Source organism: Balaenoptera musculus, chromosome 6 (assembly GCF_009873245.2).
Source record: "Balaenoptera musculus isolate JJ_BM4_2016_0621 chromosome 6, mBalMus1.pri.v3, whole genome shotgun sequence".
Lineage (NCBI taxonomy): Eukaryota > Metazoa > Chordata > Mammalia > Artiodactyla > Balaenopteridae > Balaenoptera > Balaenoptera musculus.
The window spans coordinates 98,328,389-98,342,182 of NC_045790.1; the positions used below are offsets into that span (position 1 = coordinate 98,328,389).

General features: G+C 49.3%; 1 protein-coding gene across 1 annotated transcript in view; it reads left to right on the plus strand.

Moving 5' to 3' along the window:
- PAPPA (pappalysin 1) overlaps positions 1-13,794 on the plus strand; it is a 256,529-nt gene that overhangs the window by 31,938 nt on the left and 210,797 nt on the right. Inside the window, exon 2 of the mRNA XM_036854577.1 lies at positions 713-1,775. Within this exon, the coding sequence (XP_036710472.1) occupies positions 713-1,775 (1,063 nt within the window). The remainder of the gene's footprint in view (positions 1-712; positions 1,776-13,794) is intronic.

Below are 13,794 nucleotides of genomic sequence, written 5' to 3' on the forward strand. Positions count from 1 at the left end.
AGAGTAAGCATGTCCGCCTTTCTTTGGGGGTGAACGTCAGGACTAGCCAGGACTCCTGTTACAGACAGAAGCTTTACTAGTAGCTTTGCAGCCCTTGACCCTCACTTCTCCAGGGAACCTTCCCAGCAATCCACCACCGCTGATCTTTGATGAGTGCTGGTGGCTGACGTACGCCCCAAGTTTCGGTGACTGTGGTCCGAGCTGTCCTTCTAAGTGAGCATCTTCTATGCGTCATCATCTCTTTGATTCTTCTCTCACCTCTTCCTCTCACCACCTATGTCATTCTACACTTAAAATACGCTTTTAATTAAAAAAGTCCTCTTCCCCATCCAACAGTTTTGCAAAATCAAAGGTTTTCAGATTTTAGTTATTATCACTGTTGTTTTCTTTAGCTCAAGTACCTATTCTGCAAACAGATATCTTTCTTGTATGCCCCATACTCAGAACCAAAAAAAGTGAAACCACATGGGTTAAAGTTGTGGTGAGACCCTCCCAAAGGCAACTCACCTGTGTTCTCCCTTCCTCTAGCCCTTGCCTTGCCCTAGAGGTGGTCCCAGAGGCTCGGCTACTCACTGCCAGGATCCCACTGAGCACGGTTTGAAAACTTCCTGGTCTAGCACATCCTGATATAAATTTTATCAGAGAGAAGTCACTTACCCTCCTCCCTCCTCCATCCTTTATTTACTCATCTTTCTCTTTTGGGGCCACACAGGGCTGTATGACAAATGTTCTTATGCGTCACGTGACCGAGGATGGGTCGTGGGCATCCACACCGTCAGTGACCAAGGCAACAGAGACCCACGCTACTTCTTCTCCTTGAAGACAGACCGGGCCCGGCAAGTGACCACCATCAATGCCCACCGCAGCTACCTCCCAGGCCAGTGGGTACACCTGGCTGCCACCTACGACGGGCGGCTGATGAAGCTCTATGTGAACGGTGCCCAGGTGGCAACCTCTGGGGAGCAGGTGGGTGGCATTTTCAGCCCACTGACCCAGAAGTGTAAAGTCCTCATGCTGGGAGGCAGCGCCCTCAACCACAACTACCGGGGCTACGTGGAGCACTTCAGCCTATGGAAGGTGGCCAGGACGCAGCGCGAGGTCCTGCTGGACATGGAGACCCGCGGCCTCCACGCTCCTCTACCTCAGCTCCTCCTCCAGGAGAACTGGGACAACGTGAAGCGCGCCTGGTCCCCCATGAAGGACGGCAGCAGCCCCCGCGTGGAGGCCAGCGGCGCCCACGGCTTCCTGCTGGACACGAGCCTGGAGCCGCCGCTGTGCGGGCAGACGCTGTGTGACAACCCCAAGGTCATCTCCAGCTACAACCAGCTGCCGCGTTTCCGCCGGCCCAAGGTGGTGCGCTACCGCGTGGTCAACCTCCACGACGATGGCCGCGAGAACCCCACGGTGAGCCGCCAGCAGATCGATTTCCAGCACCGGCAGCTGGCCGAGGCCTTCAAGCGCTACAACATCTCCTGGGAGCTGGAGGTGCTGGAGGTGAGCAACTCGTCCCTGCGCCGCCGCCTCGTCCTGGCCAACTGCGACATCAGCAAGATCGGGGACGAGAACTGCGACCCCGAGTGCAACCACACGCTGACCGGCCACGATGGCGGGGACTGCCGCCACCTGCGTCACCCCGCCTTCACCAAGAAGCAGCAGAACGGGGTGTGCGACATGGACTGCAATTACGAGCGGTTCAACTTCGACGGCGGGGAGTGCTGTGACCCCGAGATCACCGATGTCACCAAGACCTGCTTCGATCCCGACTCTCCGCACAGGTAAGAGCCGGACTCCTCCCCCTTTTTATCCCTGCGCGGCTCCTGACGCCCGGTGGGGTTGCGGGAATCTTCCAGTTCACCCAGAAGATCGACCAAGTAATCACAGGGACCGTACCCCTTACCAAAATATTTATGGAGCGCCTCCTGTGGGCTGAGGGGAACTCTTAGGGCCCTGTCTTTGCAAGGGGCTCAGGGTCTAAACCGGGCCACCTGGGCTGAGGACAAATACCTGCATCATAAAGAGCTGTGCTGTCCAGTGCTGTAGTCACTGGTCACGTGTGACTGTTTAAATTTAAATTAGTGAAGATGAAATACAGTTTAAAATCCAGTTCCTGAGTCACACCAGCCACGTTTCAAGAACCCAGTAGCCGCCCGGGGATAGTGGCTACCACACTGGACAGAGTGATAGGACCGCTTCCATGACCGCAGAAGGTTCTGTTGGGCAGAGCTGGTCGAGCTGGGATTGGCTGAGGTCAGACAGACTGGGTTCAGGTCTATTTCCTCACTTTGCGACCTCTTACAAGGTATTTCCTCATCTGTAAATGGAATCAATGGTATCCTCCTTTGTCCAAGCTGCTTCGAAGATTGAATGATGGGGCACGTAAAGCACATGTCTCTTCTAGGGGCTAGCAGGTTATTACCGCTTAGTAAGCGTATTTGTCATTTCTTGAACAATGAAAGGCAGCATGTGCCGTGCGTACAGGAGGTCAAAGAGGAACAGCTGACTGGCAGCCTGAATATGTTGCGGAAGGCTTAGGTACAGTTTGGACATCGGAGATCAAGTTGGGGGGAGAGAGGAGGACACTCAAGGCAGAGGAATTTCATATACTGCTGAGAAGAGGGCGGAAAGGGGAGTCTTCTGCCTAATGCCTGACTTAGCCTCTGCCTTGTGCTACAACTCTGACCAGCAACCCCAAAGAAAGACCCAAGGGGGAGCCATGGGTGATCTGTATTTGAGGTGGGACTCAGGGGAACTAGTTCTAAGCCAGAGAGACAGTCCATATCAACTTTCCTGATTTCCCAGATTCACGCTGAACTTTTCCATTCTGTCCAACTCGCAGGACCCTGGACTTGCTGATGGCTCGAGCACGTTTGCCGACCTCTGCAGGTTTTGTGCTGACTCTTCTCTTTATGTCTCTCTCACAAGAGCAAGGGCCTCCCATGCATAGACAAAATACCTATGTGCAAAGGAATGACGACGTTGGCAGGAGAATGTCGTGCCTGGCACCAAGCCACAGAGCACGTCAGCTCAGCCTCCTGGCACCGGGCGGGCCCCTGGACTCTCACCTTGGCTCAGAGACAGGAGCAGCCCGTGTGGGAAGAAGCCTTGGTGTGTGGCCAGTTCCTTCGAGGTCACAATGCACTTTCATCTCTGCTCTCATTTGGGCTTTGACAGAATTTGATGAGGCAGACTAGACAGGGTTAGCATTTGCATTTGACTGATGGGGAACTAGAGGGCCTTAGAGAGTGAGATGACTCAGCCGCAGTCCCAGGTCAGGAAAGTCATTTGGCTAAATCACAAATGCAAGCCTTCCGAGATGAATGCAGTATGTGCGCTACTGAGCTAGACCCCAGGAGTTAACCAGTGTGCCCAGGCAGAGTGGGCGTGGGGGAGGCCTAGGGGCCAGGAATACTGGAAGTCATCCACTTATTTGTACATTTATTCATTCATTCGTTCATGCAACAAATGTTTATTCAGCACCTACCAAGTACCAGGAAGGTGGGTACCCTTATCCCTGCTTTGCTGAAGGAAATCCAGGATTCAGAACACGGAAGGGATTTACCCCAGGTCACTCAGCTAATAAACAGAGAGCTTGGATTTGAATCTTGGTCTGTTGACTCCAAAGCTCCCACTGAAGGGTGGGGGTGGTATTTTTAAGTCCAAGGAACAGTAAGAGGCAGAGTCAAAGGACAGGGCTGACGGGCAGGGTGGCTTTCCTAAAGCCTTGGGAGAAAACTGCTGAGTATGACTGAGTCAGGACCAAGGGCAGCTGGCCTTTGTGGCGGGCACTCTGTGCTTGGGTGCAGGGGCCGCGGGACCCCAGGTCCCAGATAGCTCACAATCAGCAGACAGAGCTGGCAGGCACCAGTGGCCTCCTTGTGTCTAAGTCACGGGACCACACGCCTAGAATGTCCGTGAGCAGCCATGTGCCAGCGCTGTGACCACTCACGCCAGGGCCTATTTGTTTGCTGGCTGGAAAGTCATGTGTCCTGGGTGAGCCCCACCGGGAATGTGTCATCTCCTGATGGAGCTGGGGTGACAGCGTTCTGGCTGAATCAGCTCTCCCGTGTGCAGAGAGAAACCTGTGGAAGTTTGTGGAGAAATACTTGCTTTGTGACTTCAAAAAAAATAAGAGGGAGGGAAGGAGGGAGGGAGGAAGGAAGGAAGGAAGAAAGGCAGGGAAGAAGGGAGGGAGGGAGGAAGGAAGGAAGACACCTGTAATAGAAAATGAGATTGACATTGTCTAGGTGATTTTTAATGAAGAGCTGAACTTATCTTTTACCCAGGATGTGCTCCTGCGTTGCCCGCCCCCCTCAATGGGTAAAGACAATAAAGACAATAGTTCAGTTACTACTTCTCAATCTATGGTGAAGAACCAGTTTTGTTTCCTATACGTTGCAGACCAATACTTTTGTAATATACAGAAAAAATGAATTGCTGTAACATGAATTCTTCACCCCAAGTATGATGAAGCAGTGTCAGAGTTCTCCAAAAGTTCCTACATGCCTTCTCTCCACTTCTGTACTTATCGTGACATAGACTAGTAAGAAGCCGTTTGTGCACTGCTTACTTTGAGTAGCACTGATTAAAATTCACCATTCTGAAAATTTATGTAACGGTTCCCTTGAGTAAAATAAGATCCACCAGTAATGCAGCTGGGCAGATTGGCAGGCGCCATCAGAGAATTCCCATTTCTTCTAACACGTTTGAGCTCATTCTTTATCTCCTAGTCCTTGGGCCCCGTAGTCCACGTTCGCAGGAGTTCATGTGTTACAGGGGAGCACCCCGTCCTAGCAGAAGGCTGCAAAAGACATCGAGATGGTGTCCAAAGTCAGACCTAGAAACATCCTCAGAGGTCAGTGGGTCCAAATCCCTTTTCCCCCATAGAGGGGAGCTGAGGCCAGAGCTCACACGGTTCATTAGTGGTCAAACTGGGGCTAAGGATGCTGTAGATTTCTAAGTCCTGTAAGGATGCTCTAGATTTCTAAGTCCTGTAAGGATGCTCTAGATTTCTAAGTCCTGTAAGGATGCTCTAGATTTCTAAGTCCTGTAAGGATGCTCTAGATTTCTAAGTCCTGTAAGGATGCTCTAGATTTCTAAGTCCTGTAAGGATGCTCTAGATTTCTAAGTCCTGTAAGGATGCTCTAGATTTCTAAGTCCTGGTCGTCTGCCGTGGCACAGCTTCTCAGAACTACCCTGACATTCTTGCCATTCCCAGATACCTGCCCCCCTCATGTTCTGTCCTTGCTCTCTTCTTCCCTAATATCCCTGAGCATTTGGGATTATGAAGTGCTGAGTGAGTGAGTTTGGAAGAGAATCGGATAAGGGCCTTGGGTTTTCATGAGCCACTGCAGAACTATTAGAGCTACACTGGCCATGAGTTCTCCTTATTAAGGACAGCCAAGTGAGGATGTGTACAAAGAAGGGGACTGGGGCTGCGGGGGGCCCAGGAGCTGTACTGTATAACTACTTGAAGATGTTTGGCTTGGATGAGAAAATTCTCTCAAGGCCATGGCCATAGGGCCATAACACAGGTACTTCAAGTATCCAAAGGCCTGTCCTATGGAAAAGGGAACAGAATCATACTATATGGTTTCTAAGCCATGGCTGGGACCAAAGTGATGCAATTACAGGAGGCAGCTGAGTAGCAGCTAATGTCATCCCCGATCAGAATGGTCCTGCCTGGGGAGTGCTTCTCTGCAGGTGAGTGACTTTCCCTCCACCTGAGGCATGCACAGTGAGGTTGTAGCCAGGATTACAGCAAAGGTGGAGAAGGTGGCCTTGATGGTCTTAAGGTTGACCACTGCACAGCCCAACTTTTTGCTGCTGTCTTATTCCAAGTCATTTTAGGGAATCAAATGGTGACTGTTTCTATCCTCTCTAACAGGCATTTATTGGGTATATATATAGCCCTGCGGGCCTCTCTCCTGTTCACCGGGGATGTTGCAATGAGTGGGGCATGTTTCTCACCAATGAGAGGCTTCCACGTTCATGGGGGACTCATATTCAAACATGAGAAACTCTGATCTGTGGTTTTAGAGACACACAGTGGGTCAGGAGACCTAGAAAGCAGAGGTGTATGCTGACTAGGGAAAACAAGGCAAATCTGCTGGAGGAGGCATGATTTGAGTAGTCATCTGGGAACAGACAGCACCGAGAGAAACAGAGAGAGAGAGAGACACAGTCTGCACCAGTCAGGGTCCTAGCAGGAAACAGATGGCACATTCAAACGGAATAATTCAGGAGAGTTGAAGGAGGGGCTGTTTGGAAGGAGAGGCTATTTACAACAGTGCAGGCAGGGTTCAGGACAACCAGCAAGGCAAGGGTCAGGTACAGTGGGGACCCATTTCCATCCTTGGCCTGTAGGGGCAAGAGGAGGAAGTAGTTATGGAACCCAAAGAGAGTGGCTGAATGGCGAGGGTGTCTTGGCAGCAGCTGGGGCTCTCAGCAGAGAAGAAGAGGCAAGCTTCAGCCCCCGGGCCAGAAGAGAGCCAGAGATGTCGATTTTACATGATCATTCTCTTACACCTTCCAGTCTCCTGCCACTGCTTCCCATTGGGGAACCAAACTGGAAGTCATGAGGCAGAGGCATCTGTCGATGAAACACCAGGAGGCCAGCCTCCCAAGGGCACAGAGCAGGGTGGAGAGGGGTCAGGGAATGGATGTGGATGAGCGAACAGAACACGACCAGAACACAGAGAAAGCCAGTCCATGCAGAGGGTGCAGCCTAAGCAAGGAGGAGGGGGCGGAATGGGATGAGGAGGGGCTTGGAGAATAAGGAGTCATTCAGTGTGGCTGGGACCAGACCATAAGCAGAGAAGGGTTCAATTTATCTCATGGAAAACTCTAGCCAGCCTCTCTCCCTTCCTTCATTTCCTTCTTATTTTCTTCCTTCCTTCCCTCCTTCCTTTCTTCCTTTTTTTCTTCTTTTCTTTTCTCTGTAAATATTGGTTGAATGTTCCTTTTGTGCCAGCCCAGTCCCTGCTCTATGGGAGCTCACCATCTAGTGGATAAGACAGATGAATAAACACACCACTGCTGTCACTGGTGTGAAAGAAGGACCCCCAGTCTCAGCCAAGAGGAGCTGTCTGGGGGCGGAGTACAGGTCTTTTTATCAGACTGGACAGTTAGAAAAAGACATTCCAATGAATCTTGGCCATTCTCTACAGTAGTGGAGAGGAGCCAGGTAGGCAGAACTTCATCTGCAGCCATTAGAAATGTCTACAGACAAGTGAGCGTGTACTTCACACATCTTTTTATAAATGAAGAGGAAAACCTGGATATTAATAGAAATCCCCAGTTTCAGGAAATCCAGGGGCAGCTGACACTTTGGGCTGTACACACCCCACTGTGGGAAGGTGTTGCAAAACACCCACCAAGTTCCTGCATGGACCCCTCCAAACCACAAGCTCTGGCACCGTTAAGTGAACTTCACCTTTGTCCTTGAACATCTGTTCATATGGAGTAGGACAGATAGAAAAAAAGAGACTTCCCTTACACCCTGATGGCTCACAGGGAAACCTTTTCTTTGTCTTCTCCTTATTATTATTTTTAATGTAGCAAGGGCATTCCCCTGGGGCCATGCTATTTTTTTTTTTTTTTTTTGGACCCAAGTTGGCATTGCTGGAATCTTCGGAAAGGGCTGGAATACGCCTTGAGGCAGCCTCCTTGACCCCTCTGCTGGCCTCAGTAGTTCTCAGTCTCTTCCCCTGCCCCTTATCAGAAGCCATTAGATGATTTGCCTTCTAATGAGAAACTCTGTTGGGATCTGTCACTTCTTTTCTGGAATGATCTCATGGAACATATACTTCCTTCTCCCCTGGTCCCTCCAAATCTGGCACAGTTGCGTGGAATCCGGGACTCTCCACTGGAAGGAGCAGCGGAGTGGTCCAGCCCATCTTGCTGTAGATGGCGGAGAGTGAGCTCCCGAAAGGCGCAGCACTGACCCACGCCTCACAGAGAGAGTGGGGCCCCGGGGTCTCATCTCCTACTCCCAGGGTATTTCAACCCACTCCATTGCCTTGATGTCTGAGCCGGCAACTTGAAACTTGGAAAAAATCTATTTAGGATGGTCATGTTCTTACTCATCATCCATATTTTGTTAAGGCACTTCGACATCCAAGGTACTGTGATAAATGCCCTAAGGATCCAAGATATAATCTGTGTCCTAGAGGTACTTGTATGCTGTGGTTTAATTACATTTTGTTACGGTCATTCAAGAGATGGCAAGAGAGCAGATGATTCAATTCCAAATGAACCACACAGATGATAAGGCTTACGTGAGCTCTGAGAAAAGGCAGGTTCACCGTGGTTTGGAGAGATTAGGAAAGGTTTTCTGGCGGAGAAGTTTCCAGCGTTTGTAGGCTTTGGAGTGATAGAAAAGAGCAAGGTGAGAGCAGAGGAATTGAGGTGGGAAGCTGTGGGGAAGATATAAGAAAGAGGCGGGTCTGCTTGGGACTTCATGCAGGTAGATGCTCCCTTTCGATCATCAGGTTGTAGAGCTCCCACAGTCAGACTGATATAGAATGAAAGAAGAATTCAGGGGAAATAGATTCGAGCCCTGACTTGGCAGCTTCTTAGCTATGCAGTCTTGGGCAAATCTGTTAATCTCCCTGAGCCTCCATTTCCACATCTGTTGAAAGGGAATGATAATAATATCTGACCACCAGGATCACACAGTTGCCTTGAGGGTCACATAAAAAAAATATCCCAGAAAGAGTTCTGGGAAGAGTTAACCAGCACACAGATGGAAGAAGGCATTGTTATTTTTTCAGTAACTTTGTTCATTCTTTTCCAGTAATCATGTAAGAGAAATTGCTTGGAATTTTATAATCAGAATATCTGAGTTTATTTAACGTGACTAACGTTCATTAAAGCAATAGCAGGAGTCAGGCCTGGTGTGGTGGAGAAATGATGGGTGTTGGAGACTGACCAGAGTTTGGGTCTTGGTTCCTTGTCTGACCTTGGCCTGTCTTTCAATAACAGTTGCTGACTTCTCATCGGTAACAATTGGGTGAGAACAGCTATCCTGTGTCATGTCATGAAATTTAAATGGAGCCGTGGTGTGTGAAACACCTGGGACAGTGCCTGGCACATAGTAGGTGCTGGGGAAATTTCCCTCCCTGCTCGCATGCACACGTGGGCTCCTCTCTGCCAGCTTGGTTTTACAGAGACTGCAGGCTGATAAAGAAGGTCTGGCTGAAACTGCAATACAAACACTGAGGGCATTTACCCAGATTACTTCCATTCTTAAAATGCTAACTTTTTTTTTTTAAGGACTGGCCACAGAATTGGTCTTTTTAAATGAAGACCACATAACTTACATCAGACTCATTGAGCTTACACACTAGTTTACTTTGAAAACACCCCAAATGTCTAACTGTGTTAGAGGATGCATTTCCGCAGCATGGAACAATCCCAGGCAGTGTTGGGATTGGTCATAGCGGGTGGTATGCTGATTTGGTTGAAGTTACTAGATTTTCTGACCACGTCCAACCCACATGTGTGCTTGAGTGTAGATACACAAACACCCTATCCAGGCCCCCTGGTCCACATGGTCCCGTTTTCTTTGATTCGGTCTGGGTTTCCCTCCTGCTTTCCTTCCGAACAAAGTCTACCTTGACTCACAGGTTCCATCTGTGACCCTTGTGCACATGTGACTTTGGTCTTTGAGAGCAGATGAGAGAGGTGTTGGAGAGCAGGAGAAGAACTGCTCGTGGCCCCTAAAGTTGTGGTTAATGGAGGTGCCCAAGACAGTGATCTACGGGGAAGAAAGGGGGATCAGGCAGTCCAGCAAATAAATAAGAATACAAGTTTCAGAGACACAGTGGATGTGAATCAAGCCACTTAACATTTCTGTGACCTTGAGTGAGTCTCTTTCTTTAGCAGAGACTCAGTTGCCTCCTCTGTAAAATCGGGAATGAAAGGAACATTGGGTGGTTTAGAGGATGCAGTGAAATTACACCCGGTCAGCCCTTTAGGACAGCACCTGGCATTTAGTGAACACTGAAATAACAACGGTTGTTTGGGGATTTTCTGTCTCTGGGAAATCTTCTGACCTCTGATATGCACATCCCCAAACTCCCAGCCCCTCTCAGATCCTGAGCCCCCTCGTTAGAACCTCCAGGCCGGAGTGGGAGTTGGATATGACCTAATCACTCTGTATTACCAAGGGCCCTTTGATTTTGGCTCCTGTAGGTTCCATTTTTAAAAGATTTTCTTTCCTCCCAAAGCCATGCTAAATGCTAAATGCTAATGTATTCATTTTCCGAAGAGATAAGCAGCAGGCCACATGAAGCGTATGCATTTCCAACAAAAAGCAAAGGCGCGTCCACGTCTGGGGTCCCAGGATCCCATTGAGTAGTTTACGCGCACACGTCCTAGGGAGGGAGCTGCAAGCCAGGTGGGTGCCCACAGCGTGCTCAGGACCCTCTGGGCAGTGCAGGATGGGGCTCGTTTTCCACTAGCGCCTGGGACCCTGGCCATAGCACACCCATCTCAGAGTTTACATGTGAAAGTTGGAACCTTTTCTCCAGGACACCTCAGGGAGGCCCCCAACATGCCAGGATTGGAGCTGCTCCCTCTCTCATGCCTTTCCTAGAGGTGTGTTTCCACCCCCAGTTCCCTGGACAGAGGGATGGAGCGCGTGGTGCCCTTTCGAGGGCCTCAGAGGGAGGCAGCCGGGTTTTTTTCCACTCTGGGTTTGGCTCGGTCAGCACCTTCATTTTCCTTTCCGCATCCACTGGTGACGCTGACCGCTCATGACAGCCTCAGCGCTCGGTCAGATGCCCTCCCAGGTTAGGAAGCAAAGCGGTTGCGGGTGTGAGGGTGGGTTGAACAGACACCGGTACCTTTTGTTTCCGTGAAACGCATTTCCCTAAATTGATTTCAGCCCGGCTGGTACCTTTACACTCACCGCTGGCCGATTTTCCACCTCCTAAGAGGGCACCCCTCACACCTCCGCTCTCACTTTCTGCGGACACAAAACCACTGTGTGGACAGCCGTGCGTGTTGCCCACGGGTTTGTCTGCAGACCTTGAACAGGCTCCCGTTTACCCGTTTTTATGGAGGGGCATTTTCTTTCTCCTTCCCTCTCTGCTTCTCTTTCTCTCTCTTTTCCAGGTTCTAGGTCGTTTTGTTGGTCTGGTGGTGGAGGGTGGAGAGTGAGGGGATTAGTGTCTCTGTTTCGAGCTTCTGATGTTTGTGATTCCAGCCTTTTTTGAGCTCAGCCAGCCAGCCACAGCTCTCAGCCTTGAGCTTGGCTTCTCACTGCTGAACTATGTTTACAGCCACCGAGGGCAATGGTGACTTCCACTCCACCAAAGCCTGGAGTATCTCAGAACCGTACAGAGGGTGGAAAAGCGACATGAGGGAGTTTGCCTGTGGCTTGGCACGGCTCGAGGAAGGAAGTGACTAGATCCTTCCAGTAACTTCCTAGCCAGCATGGAGTAAGTCACTTCTATGACTTCAAATTCTGCATCTGTAAAATGGGAGAATTGGGATAGAAGAGTTCTGAGGTCTGTTCCTGCTCAGACATTATAATTCTGGTACCAGGCTTGTGGGACTGGAGCTAGAGTAAAAAAAGGCAGGGGCTTAATATTGAAAAAGGTACAAATGCGTTGACACTGGAGGCATATTAGGGCAATAAGACGGTCCCTGCCTTCAAAGTGTTTGCCAGCCCCTGTATCTAATTGAGTACGACCTGTATGCAGTAACACTGAAGGAACAATTTTACTCTGTGACAAGTTGAAAAAAAATCCTACTCCTGTCACTCAAGTCCTAGCAGTAGCCTAAGGAAAGAGCCCCACCTTGGGCAGTCTGCATGTCTGCTATTTTCTTTTCCCTCAAGCCCTGAATGTGGCATCCTCTTTCCAAAAATCAATTTGAATTTAATTCTACTTTCGACATCCTGACATACAGTGTCATACTGTCCAGCGTTATTTCCCCATATGTGACCTCTGACTGTCACATGACCCTTTGAGAGCTGTCTCTTTTTTAACCCCTCAAGAGACCCAAATTTGTGGCAGTCACTAGACTTGTTCGAGATCATCCAGAGAGAGCTACATCTCTTATAACAACTGTATAGTTCTCACTTCAGCTACCTCTGTGATTTGCTGAAGGCTAGGTGATTTGTATGGGCCCAGACTGAAATCCAGAAGTTGCCATATTGACTCGTATTGATGATAATGTTGTAATTCTTGCTCTATCCTCCCCAAATATAAAATTGTTGGGTCAATCTTCACATCACTTAAGTTTTACATGGCTAAAACTTAGAGCGAAACTACACGGTCTACTGAGATATGCCTGTACCTAGAACTCTGTGGCTACTACAACTTACAACATAGAGGTGATTTGTCTTTATTTAACTGCACATCAAGTGTAAGACCAACCACAAGGCTGTCAGCAAGCCGTGTATATTCTTCTTAGTGTGGTCAGTTGTATTATTTATCAATTGTGGTTTTGATCTTCCAAGAAGAAAGCCAGGAGGTGGAAAGAAATAGCTGAGGGCCCTGGAACTGCATGCTTCTGTTGTGAAAGCAATAATTCGACATGCAGTTATCACATTACTGTCCTGATACTTTTGAACACACCATCACACTTCGACTGTTGGTCTTCCTTACTTATCAGGGGATTCTTCTAGTTTAATGGCTTCTCTGAAAACAAGTAAACTTGGAGTCCCTGGGGCTGTCAAAGCAGAGGTTGTAGAGCCCCCAGGAAAAGATGTTAGGAGAGTGACTGTTCATTCGTGCGTGCGTGTGTGTGTGTGTATGTGCGCGCACACACACGTGTGCACAGGCCTGTCTACCTTGTGCAGCCACAGTGCTAGGCGCTGGGGGTACAACACTGAGCATTTCACAAGATAGGTGTGATTCTGCCCTCCTGGAATTTCCTGCAGGTAAAATAGGTAGCTAGTTGGATAAGTGCTGCTGTGGAGAGGTCCAAGGTGCTGAGGGAAGAGAGGATGGGTACTTGACTCATTAGGGGTCAGAGTCGCTTCTAGCTGGGTCCGGAAGGATGGATCATGTTAACCAAGTGAGTGGAGCTGAGCTTTCCAGGAACCAGGTGTTCTGACACTTTGCCTTCTGCCCCAGAAGTCTCTAAAAGCCATTTTCAAAAGACAAATGAAAAAATAGGAGCTGAGTAGTTCCTAGTGAAAAGTATTCATTTTAAATTGGTGTCCTTTACTCTGAGATTATTTTATTCTTTCCTTTAGAGTCCTACTCCAGTACCCTTTATTTTATTACGTGAGGGTCCACATATATGAGGAGGGTTTCACCTTTTGAATGCTTTACTTATTTGTCAAAATTAGAAATCGCTACTTTCACCTCAATTTTTTAAGATGATCCAAAGATCTGAGGACCTCTCCATTAGCCCACGCTCCCTCTCTGAATCAGCACCTTTCTCTCCTCCTGTCCAAATCCTCAGGGTTCTCGATCCCCACCCCCATCTCCATTATGATCCTATTGTGCAGAGAGCTTCAGGCCAGTGATTTTCCTAAGGGTTGACCTTGACCTTCCACTTGACATGGCAGAGGGCACAGCCCCAGAGTGACAGAGCTGATGGGCCTAGAGTTTAGGGCAGCAGTGGTAGGGGTGGGGAGAGTGGAGCTGATGTATAGAGTCTGAGAATCATGAAGGAGAGACATTCCAGTAGACCTCATCAGAAGCCAGACCCATCCTTTCACCGCCTCTCACTCCCGCCCCCACTGAACGTCAAATTGTTCCTCGTGCGTAAATGCCTCTCCTTCTCAGATATTCTCATATCCACCCCCTTTTCTGCAAGCCACTGTCAATGCCT